Source organism: Bos taurus, chromosome 3 (genome assembly GCF_002263795.3).
Source record: "Bos taurus isolate L1 Dominette 01449 registration number 42190680 breed Hereford chromosome 3, ARS-UCD2.0, whole genome shotgun sequence".
Lineage (NCBI taxonomy): Eukaryota > Metazoa > Chordata > Mammalia > Artiodactyla > Bovidae > Bos > Bos taurus.
Window position 1 is genome coordinate 25735887 of NC_037330.1, and position 27874 is coordinate 25763760.

At 35.1% G+C, this 27874-nt stretch overlaps 1 protein-coding gene across 5 annotated transcripts in view; it reads right to left on the reverse strand.

Moving 5' to 3' along the window:
* MAN1A2 (mannosidase alpha class 1A member 2) overlaps positions 1-27874 on the reverse strand; it is a 185368-nt gene that overhangs the window by 64701 nt on the left and 92793 nt on the right. For all 5 annotated transcript variants that reach the window (XM_059884660.1, XM_059884659.1, NM_001206877.1 and 2 more), the window contains 5 exons: positions 26529-26652; positions 20983-21076; positions 11650-11765; positions 7229-7448; positions 1355-1527 (listed from right to left, as the gene is read on the reverse strand). In XM_059884660.1, coding sequence (XP_059740643.1) covers positions 1355-1527; positions 7229-7448; positions 11650-11765; positions 20983-21076; positions 26529-26652 — 727 coding nt within the window. The remainder of the gene's footprint in view (positions 1-1354; positions 1528-7228; positions 7449-11649; positions 11766-20982; positions 21077-26528; positions 26653-27874) is intronic.

Genomic DNA, 27874 nt, shown 5'->3' on the forward strand with positions numbered 1-27874 from the left:
TCACCTTAGTTCAAGTCTTTATCACATCATTTCTACATTATTGCAGTGGTCTCCAAAACCCACCAACTTGCAGATTACAATCAGATCCTTTTGTTGTGTTAGTCCCCACTAAAAAGTCTTCAACAGTTCCTTCCCCTTTCAAAAACCTTTAGTAGTCCCAGGATGGACTCTTAAAGTTAAGGAGTTTTAGTGGGTAAGAGATGGAGAAGAAAAAGAAGATCAGAGAGATTGTGAGCTAGGCAAAGGACCTTCTACCCCTACTTTGCAAATGAGAAACACTTGCATAGTACATGAGAAAAGTGTGTGTGTATGACATCTGAAACACTGAGTAAAGTATTCATGCCTTGACCTAACATGCAAGACTATCTACATAATGGCACCAAACTTTTGTCTAGTTGACCCGTGAAACCTTCTTTTTCATAAATTGGGCTACATTCTGATCTAAAATACATCTTACACATTCTTGTCTGCACAATTTATTAACACTATTTATCTCACCTAGAATGTCTTTGGTTCTATCTAGACTCCAAGTTTAAGGTAAATAATTTGAATATGACTATCCATTGTAATTAGTACTATTTATCATAATTAGTATGTCTCAGAGAATAAAACACCTCCTCACTTCCAGTGATAAACTATATTTTCATGAACAATCTTATTGACTTTTCTTTCTCCCAGGTACTGATGACAATGGAATTCTCTGAAAGGTTAGCGTTTTACAAGTAAACCATTTGCTTTCTTTACTTACTAACCATTAAAAATTCCTCTTTTCAAATATATGTATGTGAACACACACACCCAGGTGGCACAGTGGTAGAGAATCTGCATGGCAATGCAGGAGATACAAGAGAGGTGGTGGGTCTGATCCCTAGGTCAGGAAGATCCTCTGAAATAGGAAATGGCAACCCATTCCAGTATTCTTGCCTGGAAAATTCCATGGACAGAGGAGCCTAGGGGGCTACAGCCCATGGGGTTGCAGTCAGACATGCCTGAGCATGCACACAACACACACACACATATATGGAGAGACAGAGTATGTGTGTGTGTTGGCATTATCTTTCAGTGTAGAAAAATTTTAACAATTCAATAATCCTTCTTGTGGTGCCACTAAAGAATTACTCTGAACACAAACTGAAGTGAATGGGGGTTAATTTACCTAGGCTGTGAATCTGGGCAATTTTACAATGATTTTAGTTTACTCTAGAGGTTAAGCATTAATAGTCAAATATAGAAATTTTATAATCATAGTGAAAAACTGCCATTTAAATGATTCTAAACATGAAGTAACATGGATGAGGACACATGGCACTGATTTAACAGTCTTGCACATAAAATGAAATCCTGGCTTATTTACCAGTGCTGCTTCCCAGCCCCACTCCCGGTATCTTGGATCGTGAGTGAATCGCCAGAGGTACCAATAGGTTTCAATGACTTCTGGACGGAGGATGTAATACTTTTCAGCCTGCCGGACTGCCACAGCTTCTACTGCACCATCAAACTTGAATGATTCAGGACCAAGCTTTAATGCTGTAACATGACAAAAGAAATAAATGAGCACAGTAAACCATTTTTGTTGGGTTTGCCAGAAATTTTTCCTCCCTTGAAAGAATACAGTATAAAGTAATTTTATAGCTGTTTTATTGCTGCTGTTTTGCAAAATCAGTGACTTTAAAAGCTCCACATTTTCTTATAAATATTTCTATTATTCTGACATGAAATATTTTTCATAATGTATATCAACATACTGCTACATCTAACTGAAGTGACAAGAGTCTAGTAATTCTTTAGAAACAAATTTAAGGCTAGACATAAGCACATTACATTCCTGTTTTGGTCCAAAATCAAATGAAACAGATAAATAACTGTATTGTGCAAAATTATTTTTTTAAAAGTCAAGACAATTTAAGTCTTTTTAACATAACACATACATGTAAGAAAACATTTCAGAGCTCAGATTTTGAGTTAGATTTAGTTGCAGATTATAATCTTTTAAGTATACCATAGTACGTTAAGAAGCAATACATTTTAAAACTTAAAGCTAGTTTTAAAAATCATCTCTCTTCTATAACCTCTGTATATACAGCTAGGAAGAGGTTCAAATCGCCAACCACTAAGAATTTCATCAGTAAATTGCCCATTTATCAGTCTGAATAAATACCTGAAACTAACAATACTGTAAATCAACTACAGTTAAAGAAAAAACTTAAAAGAAATATTGCCATTACACATATACAACATTACATAAAATACCTTAAATTATGATTTCCATTCAGGCTGGAATATAGTACTACATGAAAGACTTCTAAAGAACCTCTTTCTAATCATACCCAGCACTCTATACCTGGGCAATACAAAATCACCCTGCACTGGGATGTTGGAGTCACACACAATTACCACTCTCAGCTGTCACCTTTCTTTTTTACTAGTTTGTATCAGTGCCAAATAATTTCAAGGTCTCTCACTTCTTCCAAGAAATGCTAGGTACTTTTATATTTTCTCAGAAAAGGTAGCATAAGAACCATGCCAAAACAAAAGCATGCCATAGTTGTTGGCATGACGTTTGCAGTGGCCAAATTTTAGCATTGTAAGGGTGACACCATAAACTCCTTTAATCATAATTAAAATAAAGCATTTCATACCACTGCCCACACTGGAGAAAAAACACAAACCAAAAAACACTGTAGTGATGGTAGCTCTATTAAAAGCAAACCATGATCCAGAAGAGAGCTGAAAAGCAAGCTATTATTGCTAAGTCTTGGAGAACTAAAGTAGAACCGAAGCAGGCGTTTTTAACCTGAGGACATAACTCTATGGTAGGCTTTCAAAGAGGGAGATAATGTTGTGTCTAAGAAGCCTCTGAAATTGCATGCAAAACTTTATGTGTGCTCATATAGTTCTGACCACCTCCTCAATGGGATGTGAGGTAAGGACTAACCAAGAAATTATCAATATATTGTAAGAAAACTTCTACTCAGCTTACTGACAAGATCTGGCATACAATCAAATATTGTTTGTCATTTAAAAATGTTTTTAAAATAAGAAAAGCCAAACAAACATCATAGGCACCAAAATGAGAGTAATCCAATAAATAGGAAGAAAAGTCACTTACTCTGGGTTTCATGTTTTCCTTTTCTCAAAGACCAGGAGTGTTAAGTGATTGTATGGAGTTTTCAAATGTTAACCTTTTAAGGCTAACTTTAAATTAGATAATAATCCCATAATCATAATGATATCACTTGAGTTAAAGTAGACATTGGCTGTGTGGAACTAATATTTTAGACTTCTTAGTAAAATTTTTATTTCACTGATTAATCATTTATAACTTCATTCATGAGGAGTTGGTGAGTAAAAACATGCAAATCTAATACACATACCATATCCATTATTTTTGCCAAATCATTGTTTTGACGTTTCTGAGGGCATTAATTCTCAGGTGCTCTTTTGCTTAAGCAATGTTGTAAAAAATAATTTCAAAACATTCTACCTCTACTTAATTTCTATTCCTTACCTAAAATTTCTCACTTACAATCGATACATCATTTCTAAAAGGAAAATAACTAATCCAACAAGTAAAAATTGAGTCAAAATCATAAATAATTTAGTACTTGAGTAAAAAGAATCTAGAGGATGCAAAAATCATATAATGAAGGTGAAGGAAAGAGATACGCACAAATTTTAAAAATGAAAGTAAAATATCAATTGAAATAAAAAGTCAGTTGTAAGACAGTAAGAGATAATTTTAAAGCAGGCACAGGTTTGTAAAGTCATGGGAAATAAAATTCATACGCATCTTTCAGGGCAGGTAGAATCTGTAAAGATGGAAAAATAATTACACTTAAGTCAACAAAAGATATTTAACAAAATCTAAAAAGCACATGACAGAGGATGAGATGGTTGGATGGCATCACTGACTCAACGGACTTCAGTGTGAGTAAACTCCAGGAGCTGGTGATGGACAGGGAAGTCTGGCGTGCTGCAGTCCATGGGGTCACAAAGAGTCGGACACGACTGACTGACTGAACTGAAAAAGCACGAAGAACATTCTTGGACATGCAATCTGACTGCAGTGTCAGTGGTCTAATAGCAAGAGAAGAATTTAAACTATTTTCCTGCATCCTTTCCTATCAACTTAAGCAAACAATAGCTGTAAAAACTCTTAAAATATGTCCATTTCTCCATGTTCAATGGATGTTTTGTCTAAACAGATTAAATTTCCCCCCAGATGTGACAGCACACAGTCTGAGGAAGGCTTTATCCAATTTCAATGTGAAGTAAATTAAGCTATATAATAGTCATTATTTTAATAATGTTCAGCAGTTTGTCTGTCTTTTTAATCTAGAAACCCAGATAGAGAAAGTACTATATTCTGGAAGTCTTAAGATCTGGTTTGGCATTTATTTTGCATTATACCTCAGAATATGTGCTTCCCTGGTGGTTCAGATGGTAAAGAATCTGCCTGCAATGCAGGAAACCCGAGTTCAATCCCTGGGTCAGGAAGATTCTCTGGAGAAGGAAATGGCAACTCACTCCAGGATTCTTGCCTGGAGAATTCTATGGACAGTGGAACCAGAAGGCTTATAGTTTATGGGGTTGCAAAGAGTTGGACATGACTGAGTGACCAACACTTTCACTTTTCATACCTGAGGTATGAATAAACTAAAACAATGTATCAAACTAGCTTCCCATGTGGATATAATGTCTTCCCAGGTGGCACTAGTGGTAAAGAACCCACTGGCCAATGCAGGAGACACACGGGACATGGGTTCGATCCCTGGGTTGGGAAGATCTCCTGGAGGAGGGCGTGGCAACCCACTCCGGTATTTTTGCCTGGAGAATTCACAAGGACAGAGGAGCCTAGTGGACTACAGTCCACAGGTTCACAAAGAGTCAGACACAACTGAAGCAATCTAGCACACAACACCAAATTACTGCTCTGTTTCATGAAGATTCAGCAGTGTTTCCTACAAACCTAGCTAAATATTAAGCAGTAGGCCATGTTTATCAGTAAGTGGAATATATGAATAATAACAGATTTTGAAATAATGTTAATTCTAATTCCAATAAACTGAAGTGAAATCCCAAGGCAGTAATTACTGCATGAAATTAACCCAAATAACTACTAAGAAGTGGATATATTTTTAAACAACTTAGCCAAAAATTACAGCACAGCTATAAGAAAATACAGCAGAAGATGTAATAACCTAGCGGGAAGTAAGCATAACTAGGACTGTATGTTTTAATTAAAAGATCTAAGCTGGAGATTAAAGATAAGTAAAAACAGTGAAAGAGTTGAAAATACAGGATACAAATCAAATAGTAATCTTTTGGGGCATACCATGGGAAAGAGCCACAGGTTCATTGACTGGCAATATGAAAACGACATCAGAACAAGCATAACAACAACCATAAACTGCATTTTTAAAAATTTTATTTAAACTCGAAAACATTCTGTAGAAGACAGGTTGGATATTATTATCCCAGTATTTTGCAGATGGAGCAACTGAGGCTTAGGAAGGTTAAATGATTTGCCTAAGACTCATAGATAATAAATAGTGGAACATGGGACTTTTCAACCTAGTTCACACGTTCTTTTCATAGTATCAGTGTTTCAAATCAGCATTGGCAATATCACTATGAAATGCGCAAGTCAGAACTGTACAGTAATATGAGGAATCCTTTCATAACTCTGGTATTCTATGAATTTTTCAAAGGCAAGGAAGACATCTGTTCACACTTTAACCCATAAGAATCCAGCATAATGCTCGGCACAAAATATGTGCTTCATGTTTAATGGAATGAATGATTAATTATAATAACCATAATAGACCATATTTTAATGTGTCTGTTGCATGAAATCCTATTTTAGATCCAGTAGTTGATTTGTGGTCAAAATCTGCATAACAAGTATTATTATCATGGGTCCTAGTACAAACACTTAATATCCATTCTGTTCCTTGAGGTCATACTAATTTCAGCTATATTTTAAGTATGTATTTGATATTCTACAATATATCTTAACTTCCATTTGTAACTCAGGTCACTGACTTCAGATGCATTATGTACTAAGTTAAATCACCACAAAATGATATGTGCCTCAATGTCCTTTTGACTTAGTTATATTTTGTCAAGAAATGGAATCTTCGCTTTAGTTACTGAGATAAACTGAAAGGTCAATTTCATAGTAAGTTCAATTACTTATTATATAAAAATATGACATTCATAAACTAGGATAAATTTTAAACCAATCATATCAGTTTCATAGTACCTGATGATATATTAACCCTGAAACACAAATTTAGTTATTTAACTAAAGCAACATTTCAATTTCTGAAATCACAACAGAAATTCCTAGCTTTCAGTTTTTCAGGGAGCCCATTATCCATTATTTCATATAGAAACATACATTTTTAAAGCCAGAGGAAAAACTTGGAAGACCTTGCTCAGTGTTTCTTAACACTATTCTTCAGGCTTTTATTTAAATCTAATTGCCTTCTCCTTCCATGAAATTCTATATTTAACAAATACATATATACTGTTTATCTATGACTAAATGCATGAATGTGTATGTGTGTGTGCGTGGATGCACAAACAATATTTTTCACCCTCAGGAACCAACTTTTGTCACCTGTAAAACTGAGAATCATCTCACTGTTTTTAGGTGAGGACACTGAAGTCCAGAAATATCACCTATTTCCCTAAAGCAACATGAAAGCTTCTTTTTAAAGGCACAAACAACTTAAAAATTATTGTGAACTAACAGACAAACTACCAGTTATCTAGATATCAATTATACATTCAATTTAACTAATATCTTTTGGCTATTCCTATTTTCACAAGATAGGCAAGGCATGTAACCTAAATCAATTCTATACTCTTTTAAGCAACTCATTATTTATAGAAATGGAAATAAACTAATGCTTCTATATTAAAATAATGTTATCCCATGCATTAAGCCCTACCTATTGTCTTTAAAACAACTTATTCAAAATCTTTATTTAAAAAAACAGAATTCAGAATAATAATTTAAAAAAAGATTCAGGAACACGTATTTAGAATTAAAATTCAAGTTTAAAAAAAATAATTTACTATGTTAGAATAAATTATTTTGAAGTGAAAAATGCCTATTTATTTTCCTTCTAATTCCTGGACATATTATCTTAAGATTAGTTTAAACTAAACAATTAGCATTAATTTAGTAATTAATTTAGTTTAGTATTAATATTCTTACCAGTTCTGTCATAGGACTCATGACATGTACGTGCAATTTCCGCTCCTAGCTCTAAATAATGTCCAGCTTTATCCATTCTGGAACCATCTGCTCCTAGTACAAACATTCCCCCAGCAAAGCAGGCCAAATGCCCCATCTTCTTTTCCAAGTGCCCATTCTTCCATTCTCCAATAAAGGTAAGACCTCCACGAGACTTCCTAATAAGATGTTTTTCTATAGCCTATAAGAAAGAGTAGATATTCCAAATTTTAGAGGCAAAGTGTTAGTATTCAGATTTACTACATCCTTCTGGCACAAAACCTTGGTAAGACGATATTCTACAAAGCAATAACTATCCTGAACTGAAAGACTTAATTACAATAATTAAGTTTAGGAATGAACAATCAAGTTACATATAATCTTAAACAAATATTTCAATCACTACTATAATGAGACAAGGTGGGAGACAGGAGACTGGCCTGAAAATTACCTTTCAACATAACATTACCCATATTACTGTTTTTCTTCTTCTTGCTCTAAATGAAATGCATAATAATCACTCAGTTGAGGTCAGGATGACAAGTTATAACTCAGAGACCCTGCTAATTTATTTTCTATTTCATACAACAAAATGTTAATAGGAAGAATAACACTCAGGTTAAACAGAAAAATATGATTTTGGTAATTAGTTAAAATGGCTTCTTTTTCATATAATTGCTCAAGTATTTTAAGAAGGTTTAGTAGGTGAAATAGCTTAATGTTATAAAACTTAGAAAAATAAACTGAAAAGTTCAAACATAATTCCTTAGTCCCTTCCTTCAAAAACTTAGGCATTTGTTTTGGAGGCTGTGCCATGGTTAAGAGAGGCCATGAGATAATATCAATTTTATCCAGTTTCCTAAAATGTCAATTTTACTTCTTCTGAAATGTCAACTTTACTGAAAGGAATGGGAATGATGAGAGAAATCTTTATTAAACCTGAATATAACACAAAGTAGAGTCCAACAATCATGCTTAATTTTAAAAATGAAAAATTTTAAGAGCTTTGTTCCTTTGGCCCATGTTCTTAGATTTTGCTGAGAGGAGCTAAAGATTAATTCTTCACCTTCTTTGTAAAACTATAAGGAACTGCATTAATTTAATTCTCTCTGGTAGAAATTATTATACATGATTAAATATTATACTTTTCTGATAATAAAAGATACTAAGACTCAACTCATATTATGGGCTGTTCTCTGACAAGCTCAATAACGATCAGCTTTCAAATGTTTTTTCTATATTCCTTGTCACAATGTTTGTTTTACAGAAACATAAGGACTATGCCTTATTTATCATCTTATACTCCACAAGCCCTGCAGGATGCCTTCAACGATTGTTTAATAAGTCATTTTATAAATAAACAGTACTCTTTGATAATTTTATTAAGCCTATTAGAGCAAAGAGGGGTAGCTGATAATCATAATGATAATAAGCATTTACTGTTGCTTTGCTCAGTCGTGTCTGACTCTTTGCGACCCCATGGACTGTATCCATGGGATTTTCCAGGCAATAGTCCTGGAGTGGATTGCCATTTCCTTCTCCAGGGGATCTTCCCAACCCAGGGATCGAACCCGGGTCTCCCGCATTGTAGACAGACACTTTACCATCTGAGCCACCAGGGAAGTCCTTAACTGTAATACTCAAGCACAAATGAAAAATTAGTTTTTATAATGAAGATTATTTCCTTTTAAATACAAGGACAATGTTTTTTTAATCTTTCTGGACCTCACGGTATCCAGCATGTTTTCCATATATAAAGTGAAAGTGAAAGTCGCTCAGTTGTACCTGACTCTTTGCGAGCCCATGGACTATACAGTCCATGGAATTCTCCAGGCCAGAATACTGGAGTGGATAGCCTATCCCTTTCTCCAGTGGATCTTGCCAACCCAGGAATCGAATTGGAGTCTCCTGCATTGCAGGCGGATTCTTTACCAACTTAGCTACGAGTGAAGCCTCTGTGTGTGTGTGTGTATTTATGGCACCCAATAAATGCCTAAAGGACAATATCCATAGTTTAGATTCTAAATCTTTGTGTGATATTTGTATCACTTTATTTCTGCTCATCACAGTAACATAGTATATTAGATTTATAGTAATATAAATATATTTATAGTAATTTATAGTTAATTACTATTTATAGTAATATAAATCTTACTATGTTATGAGTAAAAGATTTCTAAACATATCCCCATTGGCCTACTGGGATTAAAGTAGAAGGTGGGTAAAGACAGGACTTTTTACCAACAATTCTCTTACAGACTCCTAAAACTTCTTGCACAGCTCCCTTTTCTCTAAAAATGTGACAAAAGCCTAAGAGTTCAATTTAAAAGTTAACTGCCATTCAGAAGTTTGACATTTTTTGAACAAGTCTGAGCAAGAAAGTAATGCTCCAAAAGGACTGAATAAAAGGTATAGTTTTTGCTATTTCAAATAAAGACTAAATATAAACTTGATCAGAATATAAAATCTATAATACACAATTTTTAAAAAGAAAGCTAAGATATAAGAACCAGGGATATGGATACTTGTAAGTGTAGAGGAAGGCCAGATGAGGATGGAATAATTTAAATACACTAGTTTAGAAAGACAAATTTACAAATGACTTATCTTAAATTAGAATGAATCTTAAAATTCATAATCATTCCTATCTCCTCCATGCATACAACATGTCATTAATTTTACTATCTGTATATACTCTATCTTCTAACATAATTCTGTTATCAAAGATAATTAACATTGCAAAAACTGCATACATGTCTCAAAATGAAAGTTAGCTAACTGGTTATTTCATAGGTGCCAATTTTCAAACTAAGGACTAATAAAAACAGGATACAGAAAACAAATATAGAAAGAAAATTAGGACACATAACTCATATAGCAGATGATTCATGGGAAATAAATTTTAATTTATGAGATTAACTTTCAAAACAGGCATCATGCTTTTAAAAGTATTAATATATATAATTTTAAAACAATGACAAATATGTTCTTTTCCCTGTAGGAAAAATTATTAAAAATAAAAGAGAAAATGTTTTCAGGTTTAAATTATTACAAGAAAACAGCAAACTATGAAGAAAAAATGATTACACAATATACGATATGTCACACTTTATCAAAAATAAAAATATTAAATACACTCATTTATCAAGTACTTACTGAATACCTATTGTTTCAGGTCATGCAAGACAGTAATAAATGTCTGTCTTCAAAGAAGCCACAATCCAGTGGGACTGATACAGGTGGCTATTTTCAACACTGTGATACTAAAAATACTACATTCTTCCTAGACATTAACTTTTCCTGCATCATAAAAATTTCCAGGTTTAAAGTTTAATAACAGAATAAAATTCTTCAACTTTTCAAAATGTAAGTCTTCATAAAGAATTTTAGAAGTCACCTACTAAAGTACAGATTCCCGATTATAGTTTAGTTCATTTTCTTAGTCAACACACTCCTTCAAGAAACATTTATACCTACGGTAGGCAAACCAGTACAATGCAACATATCAGTTCAACTCCTGTGTGTTTTTATAAAACTACAGAGATTAGTTCCTTAAAAAGTGAGGATATATATGGTTAATAAGATCCTTGGTTTAACTTAAAGACAAAAGAACTATAACTCTAAGTATGGGTCATTGACTACAGTCAGAATGGTGTTGCTGTGTATAAAATATACAACTTTTAAAAGTGATTAAATTATTAAAGGAATATGGGTTTATACTAGATCAGAAGCAAATAATTTACAAAGTGACTAACACTTGGAAATACCACATATAAGTGTTTCCAAGAATGAAATCTGTCCCGATTTTAAATTGCCACAACACTGTAGCACAAGGTTACATAAATATAAAACAATATAGAAGAGGAGTTAAGAGTACAGGCTCTGGACCTAGACTGTTCAGATATGGGTTCCATTACTAACTAAGCTATGCAAGCTTTACTTCTCTGCACCTTGAGGTCTCATGAGTAAAACGGTAGAGAAGATTAAATGACTTCACATACGTGAAAGGAATCAGAACAGTGCAAACACTATAAAATGTAAAAAATACTATAAAAGTGTTTTGTCCTTACATACCTATATGGCTCTCAATGTGTAGGTTTAATTGGTCATTTGAAAATAGAAATGTTTATGGAAAAGTATGTTAAGTCATAAGTTTTTCCAGGCTCTGCAGAAAATAGCTACAAATAACTGAAATAAATTTTCATACATAAATATGCTACACTAAATTCTTCAACAATTAAAGTGTTACAATAAAGGAAAACAATATATGACTATTATATTGAAATACTAACAAACTCTAAGTGAATGTAAATAATAATATATGTACAGGATGTTCATCAATTTCTATCAAATACATAATATATTTGAGATGTTAAGCAGGTAAATGTTCCGATAATAATTACCTCAACAGCATCATCATACATTTTTCTGGCTTCATGGTCTGTTTTATCTGACATCAACCATGCTTTTAGTAAGTACTCATAAAAACTGTCTCCTAGCCCGCCAACTGATGTATGATCTGCAACAGAAAAAGGATGGAGGTGGAAAAAAGAGAAGATAGAGGACAAAAAATAGTATTTTTTAATTACAATGACTATATTACATAGCAATAATTTGAACATTATATTGACAGCCCTATTGCCAACATACTTCAAATTTAATCCAGTAGGACGGTACCATAATCACTCTTCTCTACATCTGAACCCAATTTTCTAGGAAATCTTTTTCTGCTGGATGTGATATTTTACATGGTTAGTAGTCTTTTTCAATTATTGATGAGTACGTGGAAGAACACCACTGATAGGAATGTAAAATGGTACATCCACTTTGGAAAACGATTTGGCAGTTTCTTTAAAAGATCAACATATATACCTCCCATAAAATACAAATATTCCACTCTTGGATTTTTACTCATGAGAAAAAAAGGACATACATCCACTAGAAGGCTTGTGTGTTCACAGCACTTTTTTGTAACAGCCCCAAAGTGAAAATAACCCAAACGTCCATCAACAGGTGAATGGATAAACAAATTGTGGTATTCCACAAAGTGGGATTATATTCAGAACTACTAATACACACAACATGGATGAAGCTCAAAATAATTATGCTGAGTTAAAGGAGCCAGAAAAAATGAAAGTACATATAAAGGACTGCATTTATAGAAGATTCTAAAAAATACAAACCTATCTATAATGATAGAAAGCAGATCACTGGTTGCTTGAGAAAGGAGCGAGAAGGGGAGTAAGGGAAAAAAATCATAAAGGCATTATGAGGAAGTCTTTTGGGGTGAACATATGTTCATTATTTTGATGGTAGTGATACTTTTCTTAAGTTTATACTTATTTTAAAGCTTATTGAACTGTATACTTCAAATACATACAGCTTATTGTATGTCAATTTTACCTTAGTAAAACTGTTTTTACAAAAGCAAGTAAACAAAATAAAAAGGATATTTGGAATCAGTCCAAATCGATCAGTAATATCAACAAATTTAACTCGTTTTAATTCACCTTTTAAAATAAACTGAGACTCACTCTGCAATTTTTTTTAGTTCTATCTTCTTAATCTATATAAATACTTTTTACTAAAGACATACGTAAATACTAAAATTGTGCAGGAAATTAAAAAGAAATGGTGAAAAGACAGATGAGGATGGATAGGAGTTTTATACAGAAGATTTAAGGAGAGTAAAGAAAAAGAAAGTAAACTGATCAAAGTTAGAGCTGTCAGGGGTACTGGTGATCCAGTTACAATTGGAAATTATAAATTTGTAGTCATCTTAGTCGTTGAGTTGTGTCTGACTCTTTGCAAGCCTGCCAGGTTCCTCTGTACATGGGATTTTCCAAGCAAGAATACTGGAGTGGGTTGCCATTTCCTTTTCCAGGGGCTCTTCCTGACCCAGGGATTGAACCCAGGTCTCCTGCATTGCAGGTAGGTTTACTGTCCGAGCCACTAGGGCCCAGTTTTGTTATAAATTTGTAGTGACTTTAACCTTTATTATTGATGATTTTCATGAGCAATGCTCAGCTGACTATAGATGAATGGAAAAGGTACATGGCTGAGTTGATACAAGCATTGGATTTGTAGGACAGATAACACAGAAGACTAAAGGTATTCTCACATTGGTTCAGATACTACGCAGTCTAGGCTGGATAGGAAAGGAAGCAACAGGTGATCTTTATTTCACTGTTCACCTATTGCACCCAGCCAGTAAAATATCAGCTGACCTGAGAGTCGGGAATACCAGACCACCTGACCTGCCTCTTGAGAAACCTATATGCAGGTCAGGAAGCAACAGTTAGAACTGGACATGGAACAACAGACTGGTTCCAAATAGGAAAAGGAGTACGTCAAGGCTGTATACCGTCACCTTGCTTATTTAACTTATATCCAGAGTGCATCATGAGAAACGCTGGGCTGGAAGAAGCACAAGGTGGGATCAAGATTGCCAGAAGAAATATCAATAACCTCAGATATGCAGATAACACCACCCTTATGGCAGAAAGTGAAGAGGAACTCAAAAGCCTCTTGGTGAAAGTGAAAGAGGAGAGTGAAAAAATTGGCTTAAAGCTCAACATTCAGAAAACGAAGATCATGGCATCTGGTCGCATCACTTCATGGCAAATAGATGGGGAAACAGTGGAAACGGTGTCAGACTTTATTTTTGGGGGCTCCAAAATCACTGCAGATGGTGACTGCAGCCATGAAATTAAAAGACGCTTACTCCTTGGAAGGAAAGTTATGACCAACCTAGATAGCATATTCAAAAGCAGAGACATTACTTTGCCAGCAAAGGTCTGTCTAGTCAAGGCTATGGTTTTTCCAGTGGTCATGTATGGATGTGAGAATTGGACTGTGAAGAAAGCTGAGCACTGAAGAATTGATGCTTTTGAACTGTGGTATTGGAGAAGACTCTTGAGAGTCCCTTGGACTGCAAGGAGATCCAACCAGTCCATTCTGAAGGAGATCAGCCCTGGGATTTCTTTGGAAGGAATGATGCTAAAGCTGAAACTTCAGTACTCTGGCCACCTCATGTGAAGAGTTGACTCATTGGAAAAGACTCTGATGCTGGGAGGGATTGGGGGCAGGAGAAGGGGACGACAGAGGATGAGATGGCTGGATGGCATCACTGACTCGATGGACGTGAGTCTGAGTGAACTCCGGGAGTTGGTGATGGACAGGGAGGCCTGGCGTGCTGCGATTCATGGGGTTGCAGAGATTTGGACATGACTGAGCGACTGAACTGAACTGAGAGTCTACTTTCACCATCAATGAGAACCTCTGCATTGCTTGTCAAGTTTTCTATGACCCCTTGATTTGTGATCTTTCCCATTCCCTAAAGCAGGGATTTTAAATCTCTTTTTCAAAAGACCTCTAAGGGACTTCTCTGGCAGTCTAGTGGTTAAGAATCTGTTTTGCAATGCAGGGGATGTGCATTTGATCCCTGGTTGTGGAACTAAGATCCCCGTGCCACGGAGCAACTAGGCCCGCGTGCTGCAACTACTGAGCCTGTGTGTTCTAGAGCTCATGTGCCACAACTTGAGAGTCCGTGCTCTGCAATGAAGATCTGCGTGCTGCAACATGGCAAACTAAATAAAGAATAATAATAAAAAAGACCTCCACAGCTCTACCTCTTCCTTAATCTCAGCAGACAAACAAAAGTTCAAATTCATAGAAAAACTACAGATCACTAACCCCCAAAATGCATCTTTCAACTATCTGTACCCCCATCTACTAATTTATCTGTTTCTTTTGCCTGTTAAAGAGGAAAAAATGTTCCTTCTCTACTCTTTGCACTCTACCTAGCTCTGAACACTAACCATTTCTGTTTCCTTTTCAGCAATCTCTCTCTTGGTTTATCTTTAACTTCTACCTGTCAACTGAAACTACCTCTTATTATTAACACCTTAAAATAATCTAATCTTTTCTGACTCTACCATAATCTTTTGGTTTGTTATCTATCAGGTATTTACTGAAAGGATGAAGAAAGAGAAGTCATGGATGAACTCTAGATTTCTTGCTGGGGCAAATGACTGAATGAACAGTGGCCCTCTTTCCTGAAATTGGGAATACTAGAGGGGGAAATGACTTAAAGTGGAAGGAGTCTGAATCTTGGGCATGATGAATCTGAGGGACTAAATGGATATCTAAATGGGTATAACAAACATGGAAATCCAGAGATAAGTTAGCAGTATACCTTTGGGAGTTATAAAATTGGGATTTATAAAAATGTATCTAAGCCATCATGGAGTTCACCCAGACAGCATGTAAGACATGATCAAAGGACACAAATGGTCCTTTGGAACATAACAGTTATAAAAGTAATTAAAATAATATGTAGGGCATTTTAAAATTTTGCACTTTTGCCTCACACATATATTTCTCAATATATTGTAGATCTAAGGATTAACAAATGAGCAGGAGAAGAAAACATAAAAAATTAAAGTAGATGAATTAATGAGAAAAACCTTGGAAAGGTAAATGTCTTGTCATCACAGTTTAGAGGCAATGATTTTTAGATATGTGAATTATTGCCAGGGTTTACAGATTTAGTTACAGGTTACTTAGGTTATAGGATGCAGTCCCAGTCCTGCCTAACAGGTTCTTATCAGCTCTTTTAGAATGTCATTTCAGTAGAGGTTTATATATTCAATAAATAAATTCACAGCAGAAGCCTGAGATCCTTAGTTAACTATGGAATTTATCGCCCAGTAGTCTGACTTTATTTGAACCACTAACCCATGCCCGCCTTGGTGTCAAATTTGATGTACCATGTCACTCCATGATCCGTTTTAAATTACCAATGGTTACATTTTCTGTCTTAACATAAAGTTAATGAGGTTCTAAGAAGCTAATTCTTGAAGTGTTCTTATAGGAAATTCTAGAATAAACAGATCTGTATCATATGCTTTATAGTTTATGAAGTATTTTTTATTTTTTTTTTATTTTTTAAATATATTCATTATCTCATAAATATGATTCACATAACTGTCTTAATAAAATAAGTACAAATAACAGATGAAGGAACAAAGGCATGAGGTTAATTAACTTATCTAAATTATTAGGCAGAAAAACCTGGATTAGTCTTTCAACTCCAAGTATTATACCCATTCTTACTTTTTTCATATTTTAAATCAGTAGTATGAAATTTAATGAATCAGTAATGATAAGTTTCCTATATCTTCTTCACTTAAGTCATTAAATGGCATAGGTTAAGTACTGTACATAGAAAACTAGTGAAAAAATGAAGCAAAAAACAAAAGATATTAATGATGTGCCTTTAAATCTAGGTTGCTTACTACATTCTTTTATATCTGTTGCTAAGTACTTTTCCTGGAGGTAATTACCATAATTCTTCTGTGATTGCTGTGTGCATGTCACAGACATTATCATTACTCTAATTATAATACAGTTAGCCAAAGCTGAATTGTTAAATTTCAGTTCAGTTCACTGTTTGTTTTGCAGACTATTTATAGTTATGACAGATGCCTACTGCTCAAAGATAATAATAGAATTTGATATACTTTTCAGAAGCTGATATGAAATATACAGAAATACTAAAAGGAACAAACTGGACAATTTAATAAGGACTGCAGCTGCTAAAGGGATATCAGGGTAGCTCCCCTAAAATTGTAAAGACCTCTTGCCAAAACAACCAGTGAATAGTTCTTTTTATAACATTCTCAAAATTAATAACTGCTGTGGGTGAAGAAATTCTAAAGAAGTAATCTGGATTCGTTTTGTGGGAAAAAAGCAAGTATGACTAAAAGAATTGTTTTTTACTGCAATTTTTACTATGGTAAATATATGCATATAACATGAATGTTGCCATTTTTACCATTTTTTAAGTGTACTATTCAGTAGCATTAATTACATTCACAATGTGGTACAAACATTGTCATTATTTCCAAAACTTTGTCATCATCCCAAACAGAAATGCTACACCTATTAAGCAATAACTCCATTCTCCTCTCAACCAAGCCCCTGACAACCCCCAATACACTTTCTGTCTCTCTAAATTTGACTACTCTAGCTATTTGATATAATTGGAATTATATAATATTTGTCATTTTGCAACTGGCTTTCATTTTAGATTAATATTTTCAAGGTTCATCTATGTTGTAGCATGTATAAGAACTTCATTCTTTTTTACAGTTAAAAAACATACCATTATATGTATATACCACATTTTATTTATCCATTTGAAGGATACTTTCCTGTTTCCACCGGTATTGTGAATAATGTTGCTGTGAACACTGGCATGCAAATATCTCTCTGTGTCTTTGTTTTCAAATCTTTTGGGTATCTATCTAGCAGTTGAATTGCTCGATCATATGGAATTTTATGCTTAACTTTCTGTGAAACCACCAAACTGTTTTTCACAGTGGCTATACCATTTTACATTCCCACTAGTAGCATGAGAGGGTCCCAATTTTTCCACATCCTCACCAACACTTATTATCTGTCCTTTTGATTACAATCTTCCTAGCAGGTGTGAAGTGATACCTCATTATGCTTTGATTTGCATTTTCCTAATGAATAATGATGTTGAGCATTTTTTTCATGTGTTTATTTTCCATTTGAATATCTTCTTTGGAGAAAACTTTATTCAAGTTCTTTATCCACTTTTTAATTGAGTGTTTGTCTTTTTGCTGTTGAGTTTGAACATGAGTTTGAGAAGTTCTTTATACATTCTGGATATTACACCCTTATCAGATATATGGTTTGCAAGTATTACTTATTAACAAATAAACTCTCATTCCGTGGGTTGTCTTTCAATCTCATAACAATATCCTTTGATGCACAAATGTTTCTAACTTTAATGAAATCCAATTTATTTTTTCTATTGCTGCCTGTACTGTTGAAGAAGTCACTGCCAAATCCAAGGTCATGAAGATTTGTCTTCCTAAAAGTTTTAAAGTTTTGGTTCTTAAATTTAGGGTCTTTGATGCATTTTGACTTAATTTTTGAATCTGGTATAAGGTAAGGGCCCAACTTCATTCTTTGTCATGTGGCTATCCAATTTTCACAATACCATTTGATGAAGAGAAAGAGTTATAATTTTAATTAAGATGCCATCAATGAGATACTTTGGTCATTTGAAAGGCTGGCAATTCTCAAACAGTGTTTTATTTTTCAGTATTCTAAGATTTTTGTGTACAAGAGAGCATCTTCTTCTTATTTAAAAATGCTTTTACTTCAAAAGTAACATATATCCATTATCAGATTAGGTTAACAGAGGTAAACAAAATTAGAAAATAAAAACAAACATTCAGGAAAAAAACACAGGGAACACTCTGGTTCCTATTTTTGTGGTGTTTGTTTTCTCTCTTTTCCTAAATATCTTTCTGCTGCTGCTGCTGCTGCTAAGTCGCTTCAGTCGTGTCTGACTCTGTGCGACCCCATAGACGGCAGCCCACCAGGCTCCCCTGTCCCCGGGATTCTCCGTGCAAGAATATTGGAGTGGGTTGCTGGTTCCTTCTCCAATGCATGCATGCATGCACGCTAAGTCGCTTCAGTCGTGTCCGACTCCGTGCAACCCCATAGACGGCAGCCCACTAGGCTCCCCTGTCCACGGGATTCTCCAGGCAAGAATACTGGAGTGGGCTGCCATTTCCTTCTCCCAAATATCTTTCTAGGTACTTCATATTCTATGTCAAGCATTCTAATAACATAACTTTTAATGTCTATATAGTATATCACACCTGGAGGGACTATAACTTAACCAAACCTCTTTCACAAGAAGTTTAAAAACTGCACTGTCCAATGTGGTAGGCTTTAGTCACAAATAGCTAATTAAATAGAACATTTTCTTCATCACAGAAAGTTCGTTCCATTGAAAAGGAGTCCTTTAGAATGTTTCCAAATTATCCCTATTTTATATATATATGTGTGTGTGTGTGTGTGTCTGTATACACACACACACACACACACACACACAGAGGTCTGAAAATTTTTTGGAATAAATGTCTAGAAATGAGTCACTGCTTCAAAGGTCATACAAATTTTCGTATTTTCTGAAGCACTGGATATACTGGGATATGTCCATTCTGTTTATTAATTTAATAGAAAAAGAACAGTATCTTCTGTTTAAAAGCTTCACTGATTTGCTTAGGAACACAGTAAAGTGGAGAGACAGCAACAAAGGTCTCTGATGACCAAACTACGGAGATGCTACGAACATGGTACTAAACAGTCTTCTGTACATTCTACTAAAGCAGCACAGAAGGAGTGCACTGTCTCTATGTGTCACTTATCTTCGTTAGCACCACTCTTCGGATTAAATAGGAACATCTGTATTCTGTCCATTTGTGTTTTGCTCTTTCATAAACTAACTACAAGAGATTAGTTTCATGTTTTTCATGAAAACTTTATTTAATGTTTCTAAAAAATCAGTTCCTTCAAAGAACAGTTCTAAAACTCTAATGAGATATCATCACCCCCTTCACAAACAAAACACAGTCTCCTGAAACAGAGGAAATCACTTCTACCACAGTCTCACCTAACAACTGGTACATTTCCTTTACTACAACGTTTATTTCATTATATAAACCCTGCCTGCTAGCCCGAGAGTTGCCTGAATTCAAAATCCTATATATTCTTTCCCAATCTCCAGTCTCATCCAAAAGTCTGGTAAATAACAGACAGTGATGCTGTTGTTCACTCAGTCATGTCCGACTCTTTGTGACCCCATGGACTGTAGCACGCCAGGCTGCCCTGTCCTTCACCATTTCCCAGAGCTTGCTCAAACTCATGTCCAATGAGTCGGTGATGCTATCCAACCATCGCATCCTTTGTCGCCCCCTTCTCCTCCTGCCTTCAATCTTTCCAGTATCAGGGTCTTTTCTAATGAGTTGACTTATTGCATCAGGTGGCCAAAGTATTGGAGCTTCAGTTTCAGGATCAGTCCTTCCAATAAATATCCAGTACTGATTTCCTTTAGGATAGACTGATTTGATCTTGCAGTCCAAGGGACTCTCAAGAGTCTTCTTTAACAGTTTAACTGATGCTTTTGATGTTCAAAAGCATCAATTCTTTGGCACTCAGCCTTCTTTATGGCCCATGTCACACATCCATACAGGACTACCAGAAAAACCATAGCTTTGAATACATGGACCTTTGTTGGCAAAGAAATGTCTCTGCTTTGTAATATATTGTCTAGGTTTGTCATAGATGCTTGCTTTTCTTTCAAGGAGCAAGTGTCTTGTAATTTCACGGCTTTAGTCACCATCTGCAGTGATTTTGGAGCCCAAGAAAATAAAGTCTGTCACTGTTACCTTTTAAAATGAATGATCAGACGTAGCTTATCTAAGAGCAAGCACACTATCTTCCAGTCATTTAACACACACAACTCTTCTTCATATTACTTGACTAAATACTTATCTCAAGCAATGCTCTTATTTATACCAAGATATAGTTCACAAACAAGGGCTTAAAAGTATAACCCTTTGCAAATGCCACACTATATTTTAGCTAAGTACTTACACATACGTGAAATAAAATACTCTTGTGAGATGGGTTATTAATATCTCCATTTTAAATGTATAAAAACTGAAACTACAAGACATGAGAAACTTGCCACAGGTTACAGGACTAGCAGATCATAGGGTTATATACAATCTGGGGTTTCTAATACTACATGTAGTACTACTACATGTAGTGTACTTATCACTATGTCATGCACAAGTTTTCAGACTATATTTCAACAGAGCATCAGTGGTAATAGAAATACTTACATTGACCCCAGCGACCTGTTCTTGGGTTCAAATAATTTGGATAAAGACCATTTGGACGATCCATTTTCTGAAGTAGTTTCCGAATGTGCATGACCTAAGCAAAAAAAAGAATGCAATCATGAAAAAAAATCACTAAAGTTTTATATTAATCTGGGCTTTGTTTTTTTTCTCTCACTCAGAACCTACATTCCTACCCCCCTACTGTGTGTGTGTGAGATAGACAATAAGGCTTCTCTTTTTTAAATGACTCATTATTTTTATAAGATAGAATATGAGCATTATTTAAAAATAATAAATAAGCAACAATAAAGCACAAAGAAAAAGGCATAGAAACCAATTTAAATTTCAACATTCTACTCTCCAGAAATATTCATCAGAAACACCACTGGTAAACATTATTCTAGACATATTCAATATGTACATAACTAAATGTTAAGAACAGAAACAATTTCATAAAAATATAATCATAATAGAACATTTGTAATAAAAAGTATGAACCACTCTGAAGTTAATAGATGAAAAAGTAAAACTAAATTGCTGAACTTTAAATATTGATCCCATAATAGACATCCTTAAATTCCCAGAATTCCTAAACTTCAATTCCTAAAAGATATTCCTTAAGTTAAGGGGAGAAAATCACGAAATACATTAAGAAGCTGGAGACTTTTCCAGGGACTTTATTTTGATTCATCTCTAGATTGGATGGTGGTTTTTTAAGTGCTTAAAAAAATTTTTTTTTAAAGCACAAACGTGTTCTTTTTTGTATTCTTGTTTCAGAATGTTATCATCACATCTGAATGATAACCTAGTTGGCATAAATGACTTGAGGAAACATTTTTTTATTCACAGGGCCTTATATATACACTTCACTATTTTCTGGACTTGAGCATAGCACCAACCCTTTAACTCACAGTTTCCAATCTTTTATTCAACTGGATTCTGTCATCACGGAGTTTTAGGAATTGGCTCAGGGATGCTTATTACTTGTGTTCTTACATCTTTGAGACCAAATCTAGGTACAACAATCTCAATCTGAATAATTCCATGAACCAGGTTTAGTCAGTTCTCTCGCCTTCTGAAAATTATGCATACATTGAATCCCCTCTGCTTCTTTTCCACATCTATCATTTCCTTTGCAAACCTTACCTATCTTTTAATTTCCATGTTCACTAGCTTGTCTCCATTTTGCCTTCCAAGTCTCTCACTATGTTTTGAAGGCGTTCTTTGTATTGCTTCCATTTTGTCCTTCATTTTGACTATAACTTAATTTTTTATTACACTCTATTACTGATATGGCATCTTATTATCTCTGCATACCTGTATCTCTGTTTATATTCTGGTTTCACATAAATGAGAGCCTCATTATCTTCTCTCTCATGGTGATGCTTGGTCAGGTCTTCAATTGTTGTTTTCTGATAACTATCTTTTGACCATCATTTATTTTTCACATTCCTTCCCCTTTTTTCTGGTAATATTTTTGTATAAATTCTATATGTGTTCTTTTTTGATGACTTATTACTATTTTTCTTGAACCAGCAATTCACAAGAGTTTTGACATAAAAGGATAAGTAAAGTCCAGATGTGAATGTGGTTTCTTAAGCCTTTGCTTCTCATCAGGCAACTGAAACCAGCAATGCAGCACTAGAGAATCACTGTCATTCATTACTCTTCTGTCACTAAAGTATACAACTACAAATACAGCTTGTCAGTGAGATCCTGAACTGAATTGTTTTTCCAGGTTCTCAACACATCATATTTAGTGGGGTCCAAAGAAGAGTCTACATCAGTCTGTAGTCTGTTCCCACGGCTGCTAATGAGGATTTGGTTTTGTACCTCAAGATGTATCACTTACTTTAAAGAACTTTTCTATGAGCTTTTATTTTTGAAAGCTACAGCCACCAATATCCTCTCCTCAGCTACGCAAACCACGCTCTGACCTTGATTGCTTATGCCAACCTTTCTTCCTATTCTGTGACATGAAATATTAAGTATCTCAATTTTGTTAAAAACAAGTTAATAGTTCCATTTCTCCTTTTGTTGTTTTCAGGTGATTTCTATGTGTTAGGTTAAGATTTCTCCACTTAAGAAATATCATATGCTAGATTATCTCTGTTTTACAAATTTATCTTTTTAAAAAGTCTCTTTATGTTTTTCCTTATTTTCACAATGATTATCTTTTGGCCTTTATTTCATGCCAATGATTCAGTTTTCAACTATGTACAGGTTACTTGTTATTTTTCATTTATTTTACAGAAATATGTAAGGTCTCAATTTGCTTTTTTAGCTCTACTATCTTACTGTATTATTTTATTTTTGGTTTTGTAAAATCTCAAGCTGAGCTCTTTGTCTCTTACATGCGCTCTACCACCCTGCTCTTGTTTCCCGCAGTATGTCTGCATAATTGCCATGCTTTCTCTTTCATCTCGTTCATGTTTAACTGGGTCAGCTCTGACCTGAACTTCGGATTGATACAGTGGAGCTGAACAGTCCTCAAATTCCTTCCTGTTGTGTGTATGTGGTGGGGGGTGGGGGTGGGGCAGGGGGAGGTGCATCTCCCCTCCAGGATACACTAAGATTTGGAATACTAGTGTACTAGCTCATTTCCTGAGGCCTAAGTGCTCATGGAGGATGGAGGGTGAGAACACATTTGGAGCTGTGGGCAGTTGTATACTATGGCACTGGTCTCCCTTGTAAGATTAACAGAGAATATCAGGAATTTATTGACTTTCTTTCTCTGCCCAGTAAGGATTCAGGATAGGGCAAGAGACAGACTTAAGATATCACAGCAGAAATCTTCTATTTTTTATGGCTATCACGTTTATGACATAAGGTTTCAGCCTTTCTTTCTTTCATTGTTACTGATTAATTTTTGCTGGTCTTTATTATTTGTCTTGTTATTGCTAATTTAATCAAGAAAGGGAAAATTCTGTGATTTGGCTCACTTTTGCCATCTTTCAGAAGAATCTGAAAATTCTTTTGACTGATAAAATATTTCATACACAGAAAGGACTATATAGAGAGATTCTAGTCATATTCAATTTAAGAAATACAACACAACATAACGTTTGCTATTCTGTTTACCATTACACATTCACATATCACTGACTTTTTCTGAGATGTGGTCACAGTCTTAAATTTTACATTCGTTATTACCTTGATTCTATTAAAATCACTTTTGAACCCCTAAACAATATTCTCTTCAGCTCTGCTTCTTTTGAATTTTTTAAGAATTGTATTATATATACTCTTTTGATTAATGAATGTGACCATAATTAATTTATTTTCACTGCTGTATTGAATCTTATCATATAAACTGCTAATACAAACAATGATTTTATATGTATGATGTAAATGTACATACCAAAGACTGGAATTATTGGGCCATAGAGTATATGTATTTTCAGCTTTACTAGATTTTGTATTTTAAATTTAAGTCTTTAATGCTCCTAGAATCATTATCATCTACAAAGGTACCACTGTCACACTTCCACATATATGTCGGGCTGTTTAAGGGCTATTTATTCTTTTTATCCGGAGAAGGCGATGGCACCCAACTCCAGTACTCTTGCCTGGAAAATCCCATGGGCGGAGGAGCCTGGTAGGCTGCAGTCCATGGGGTCACTAAGAGTTGGACACAACTGAGCGACTTCACTTTCACTTTTCACTTTCATGCGTTGGAGAAGGAAATGGCAACCCACTCCAGTGTTCTTGCCTGGAGAATCCCAGGGACGGGGGAGCCTGGTAGGCTGCTGTCAATGGGGTCTCACAGAGTCAGACACGACTAAAGTGACTTAGCAGCAGTAGCCTTCTGTTTATCAGTTTTACTTGTCTCAATGCACCAACACTAATATTGGTAGTGTTGATAACTGAGTAATACAAACCCACCCATCATGTTTTTCTTCAGAAGTATTTTGAATGTTTCTTTCCTGTTTAAATTCTAGAAATGTCTAGTCAAGTTTCATTTAAAAAAAAAAAAAAAAAGGCACCGAGTAACTGATTGGCATTCAATTGAGGCTATAGATAAATCTGGAGGTAACTGAAATTTGCATGTTTTCCTATATATGAATATAATACATCTCTCCATTTACTTAGGGCCAGCTCAATGTCATTTCGGAGAAGGCAATGGCAACCCACTCCAGTACTCTTGCCTGGAGAATCCCATGGACGGAGGAGCCCAGTAGGATCATGGGATCGCTAAGAGTCGGACACGACTAAGCGACTTCACTTTCACTTTTCAGTTTCCTGCATTGGAGAAGGCAATGGCAACCCACTCCAGTGTTCCTGCCTGGAGAATCCCAGGGACGGGGGAGCCTGGTGGGCTGCCATCTATGGGGTCGCACAGAGTCGGCCACAACTGAAGCGACTTAGCAGCAGTAGCAGCAGCAATGTCATTTAGTAGTTTTGAACTTTGCTTATCTGTTGTTAGATTTACTTGTGGAAAACTTATACTTTTGTTCCTACCACATAAGATATGTTTTTATAAGTGATACATTTTCGCCTGCTACAGCTGGTATAGAGAAATACTACTGATTTTTAATAGGTATATTGATCTTTTGGCTTCCCAGGTGGTGCTAGTGATAAAGAAACCGCCTGCCAATGAAAGTGATATAAGAAAGTGAAGTGAAAGGTGCTCAGTCATGTCTGACTCTGCGACTTCATGGGCTATACAGTCCATGGAATTCTCCAGGCCAGAATACTGGGGAGGATAGCCTTTCCCTTCTCTAGGGGATCTTCCCAACTCAACCCAGGGATCAAACCCAGCTTTCTCACATTTCAGGCAGATTCTTTACCAGCTAAGCCACAAGGGAAGCCCAAGAATACTGGAGTGGGTAGCCTATCCCTTCACCAGGGGATCTTCCCAACCCAGGAATTGAACCAGGGTCCCCTGCATTGAAGGTGGATTCTTTACCAACTGAGCTATTAGGGGGAGATATACGATCCCCTGGAGGAGGAAACAGCAACCCATTCCACTGTTCTTGCCTGGAGAATCCCATGGACACAGGAACCTGGCGGGCTACAATCCATGGAGTCGAAAAGAGTAGGACACGACTAAAGCGACTGAGCACAGCACATCATGTTGATCTTTTATTCAAAATATAAATTAAGCTCTTGTTTAATAATTTAAATGTGAAAGTGAAAGTCTTAGTTGCTCAGTCGTGTCCAACTCTTGCAACCTTATGGGTTGTAACCCGCAAGGTTCCTCTGATTATCTTAATATTTTAGGTAATCATTTAATCTGTGAGTAATTACTGTTTTCTTTCTCCTTTTTAATCTTTACCTTTTTGTTCACTCTGTCTTATTTTACCATACTGACTAGGAACTTCAGCACAATGCTAAATAGAGACTATAATGTAATTTCTTGAAAACTTACTAGTGATTATATCTTCTTAGATAACAGAAAATATATCAAATCTGTTCTAAATATAAGATACATTTCTTTACTATAATTTTTAAAAAGGCAAATATTTTCTAAGCATTAATCAAATCTTTGGGATAAAACCTAAAGGATTCTCTTATAACAAAGAAAAGAAAGCAAGAATACTAACCTTTTTGTAGTAAATTGGGTTTCCTGTCAAGTAGCTGAGGTGGACAAACTCCATATGTAGTGTGCCAAATTCAGCAAGAATGCTGCTTCCTGCAGATGCCCAGCCCCAGTTTCGTCCTACTCCACTGAATGAATGAAAAGGTAAAAGGAAACAGAATCGGGGAAAGACCAAAACATTTTTCAAAGAGTATATAACTTTTAAATAACTCTCTCAGCAATTATCGCAAACACAATAGATTATTGTACCTAAAATCTTACTATTTTAAAATTATTTTGAATAGAATATTCACATGTCCTAAAAATCAAAACAATATAAAAAGTATACGTTAAGTATTTCACCCCACTCTCATCTCTCTTCCCCTTACAGGCCCCAAATATAATCATTCATTAGCTTCTTATGTGTTAGCATAGAAATTTCTATGCATAAGTAAGCAATCCAAATACATATTCTTCTTTTCCCTTCTTTCTTAAAATACAGCAAAGTATACTTACTGCTCTGTATGTTAGATTTTAACTATTAAGATGTACCTCATTAGGCTTTCCAAAGTTTATAAACAAATTTCTTATATTTTTTACTTACAAATGCATAGAATTCCAAGACATTAACGATTTTCAATTGAAATGTCTCATCCACACAAAAATGTGTGAGAGCATTCTAAGTTGTTTCAAACCTTGAACGTACAACTCACATTTATTGTGCTGGGACCACTGATGTCACAGGACAGTATCATGACAAAGCACTGTCTTGCCTCCACTGCTGACAGTGTATGAAAACTACTACATTATAAAAAAGACTTTAATCAATCCTCTATTAGTGGTCCTCGGGCACATTTCTAGGATTTTTCTATTATGAAAACTTTTATAGTGAATAATCTTGTGTGTACTTCATTTGTGCAGATATATTTCTAGGATATCTTCTTTTTTTTTCCAAGGGTGCCTTATAAATTTTTTACTGGAAGCCAAACTATATAAATGAAAAGTACAGACTCTTTGGATGCTATCCTCTTTCCCAGAAGGTTAATCTTCCTCTGAAACATAGACTGAGTTACAGGCAGATAACCTTGGCTCTGAGCTTTGTTAAGGGTTAAAACTATTCTAGTTTTACCTGTACTTCCAGGAAGTGGCCCTATGGGATGTCAGCTGAAAGCCTGGGGTGTTTACCAAGGGCCCTTCACCATGGCAGCTTCAAATACTAACTCTGTCTCCTCAGTACCATGTACTTGCCAGTACCATACAGTTGTTAAACTTTCTTATTTATACCTACTTGTATACTGGCAATTCAATATGCTATGCTGTATTTATCTGTGTGGAGAAAACATTGAAATAGGTATCAGGATACCACTACCT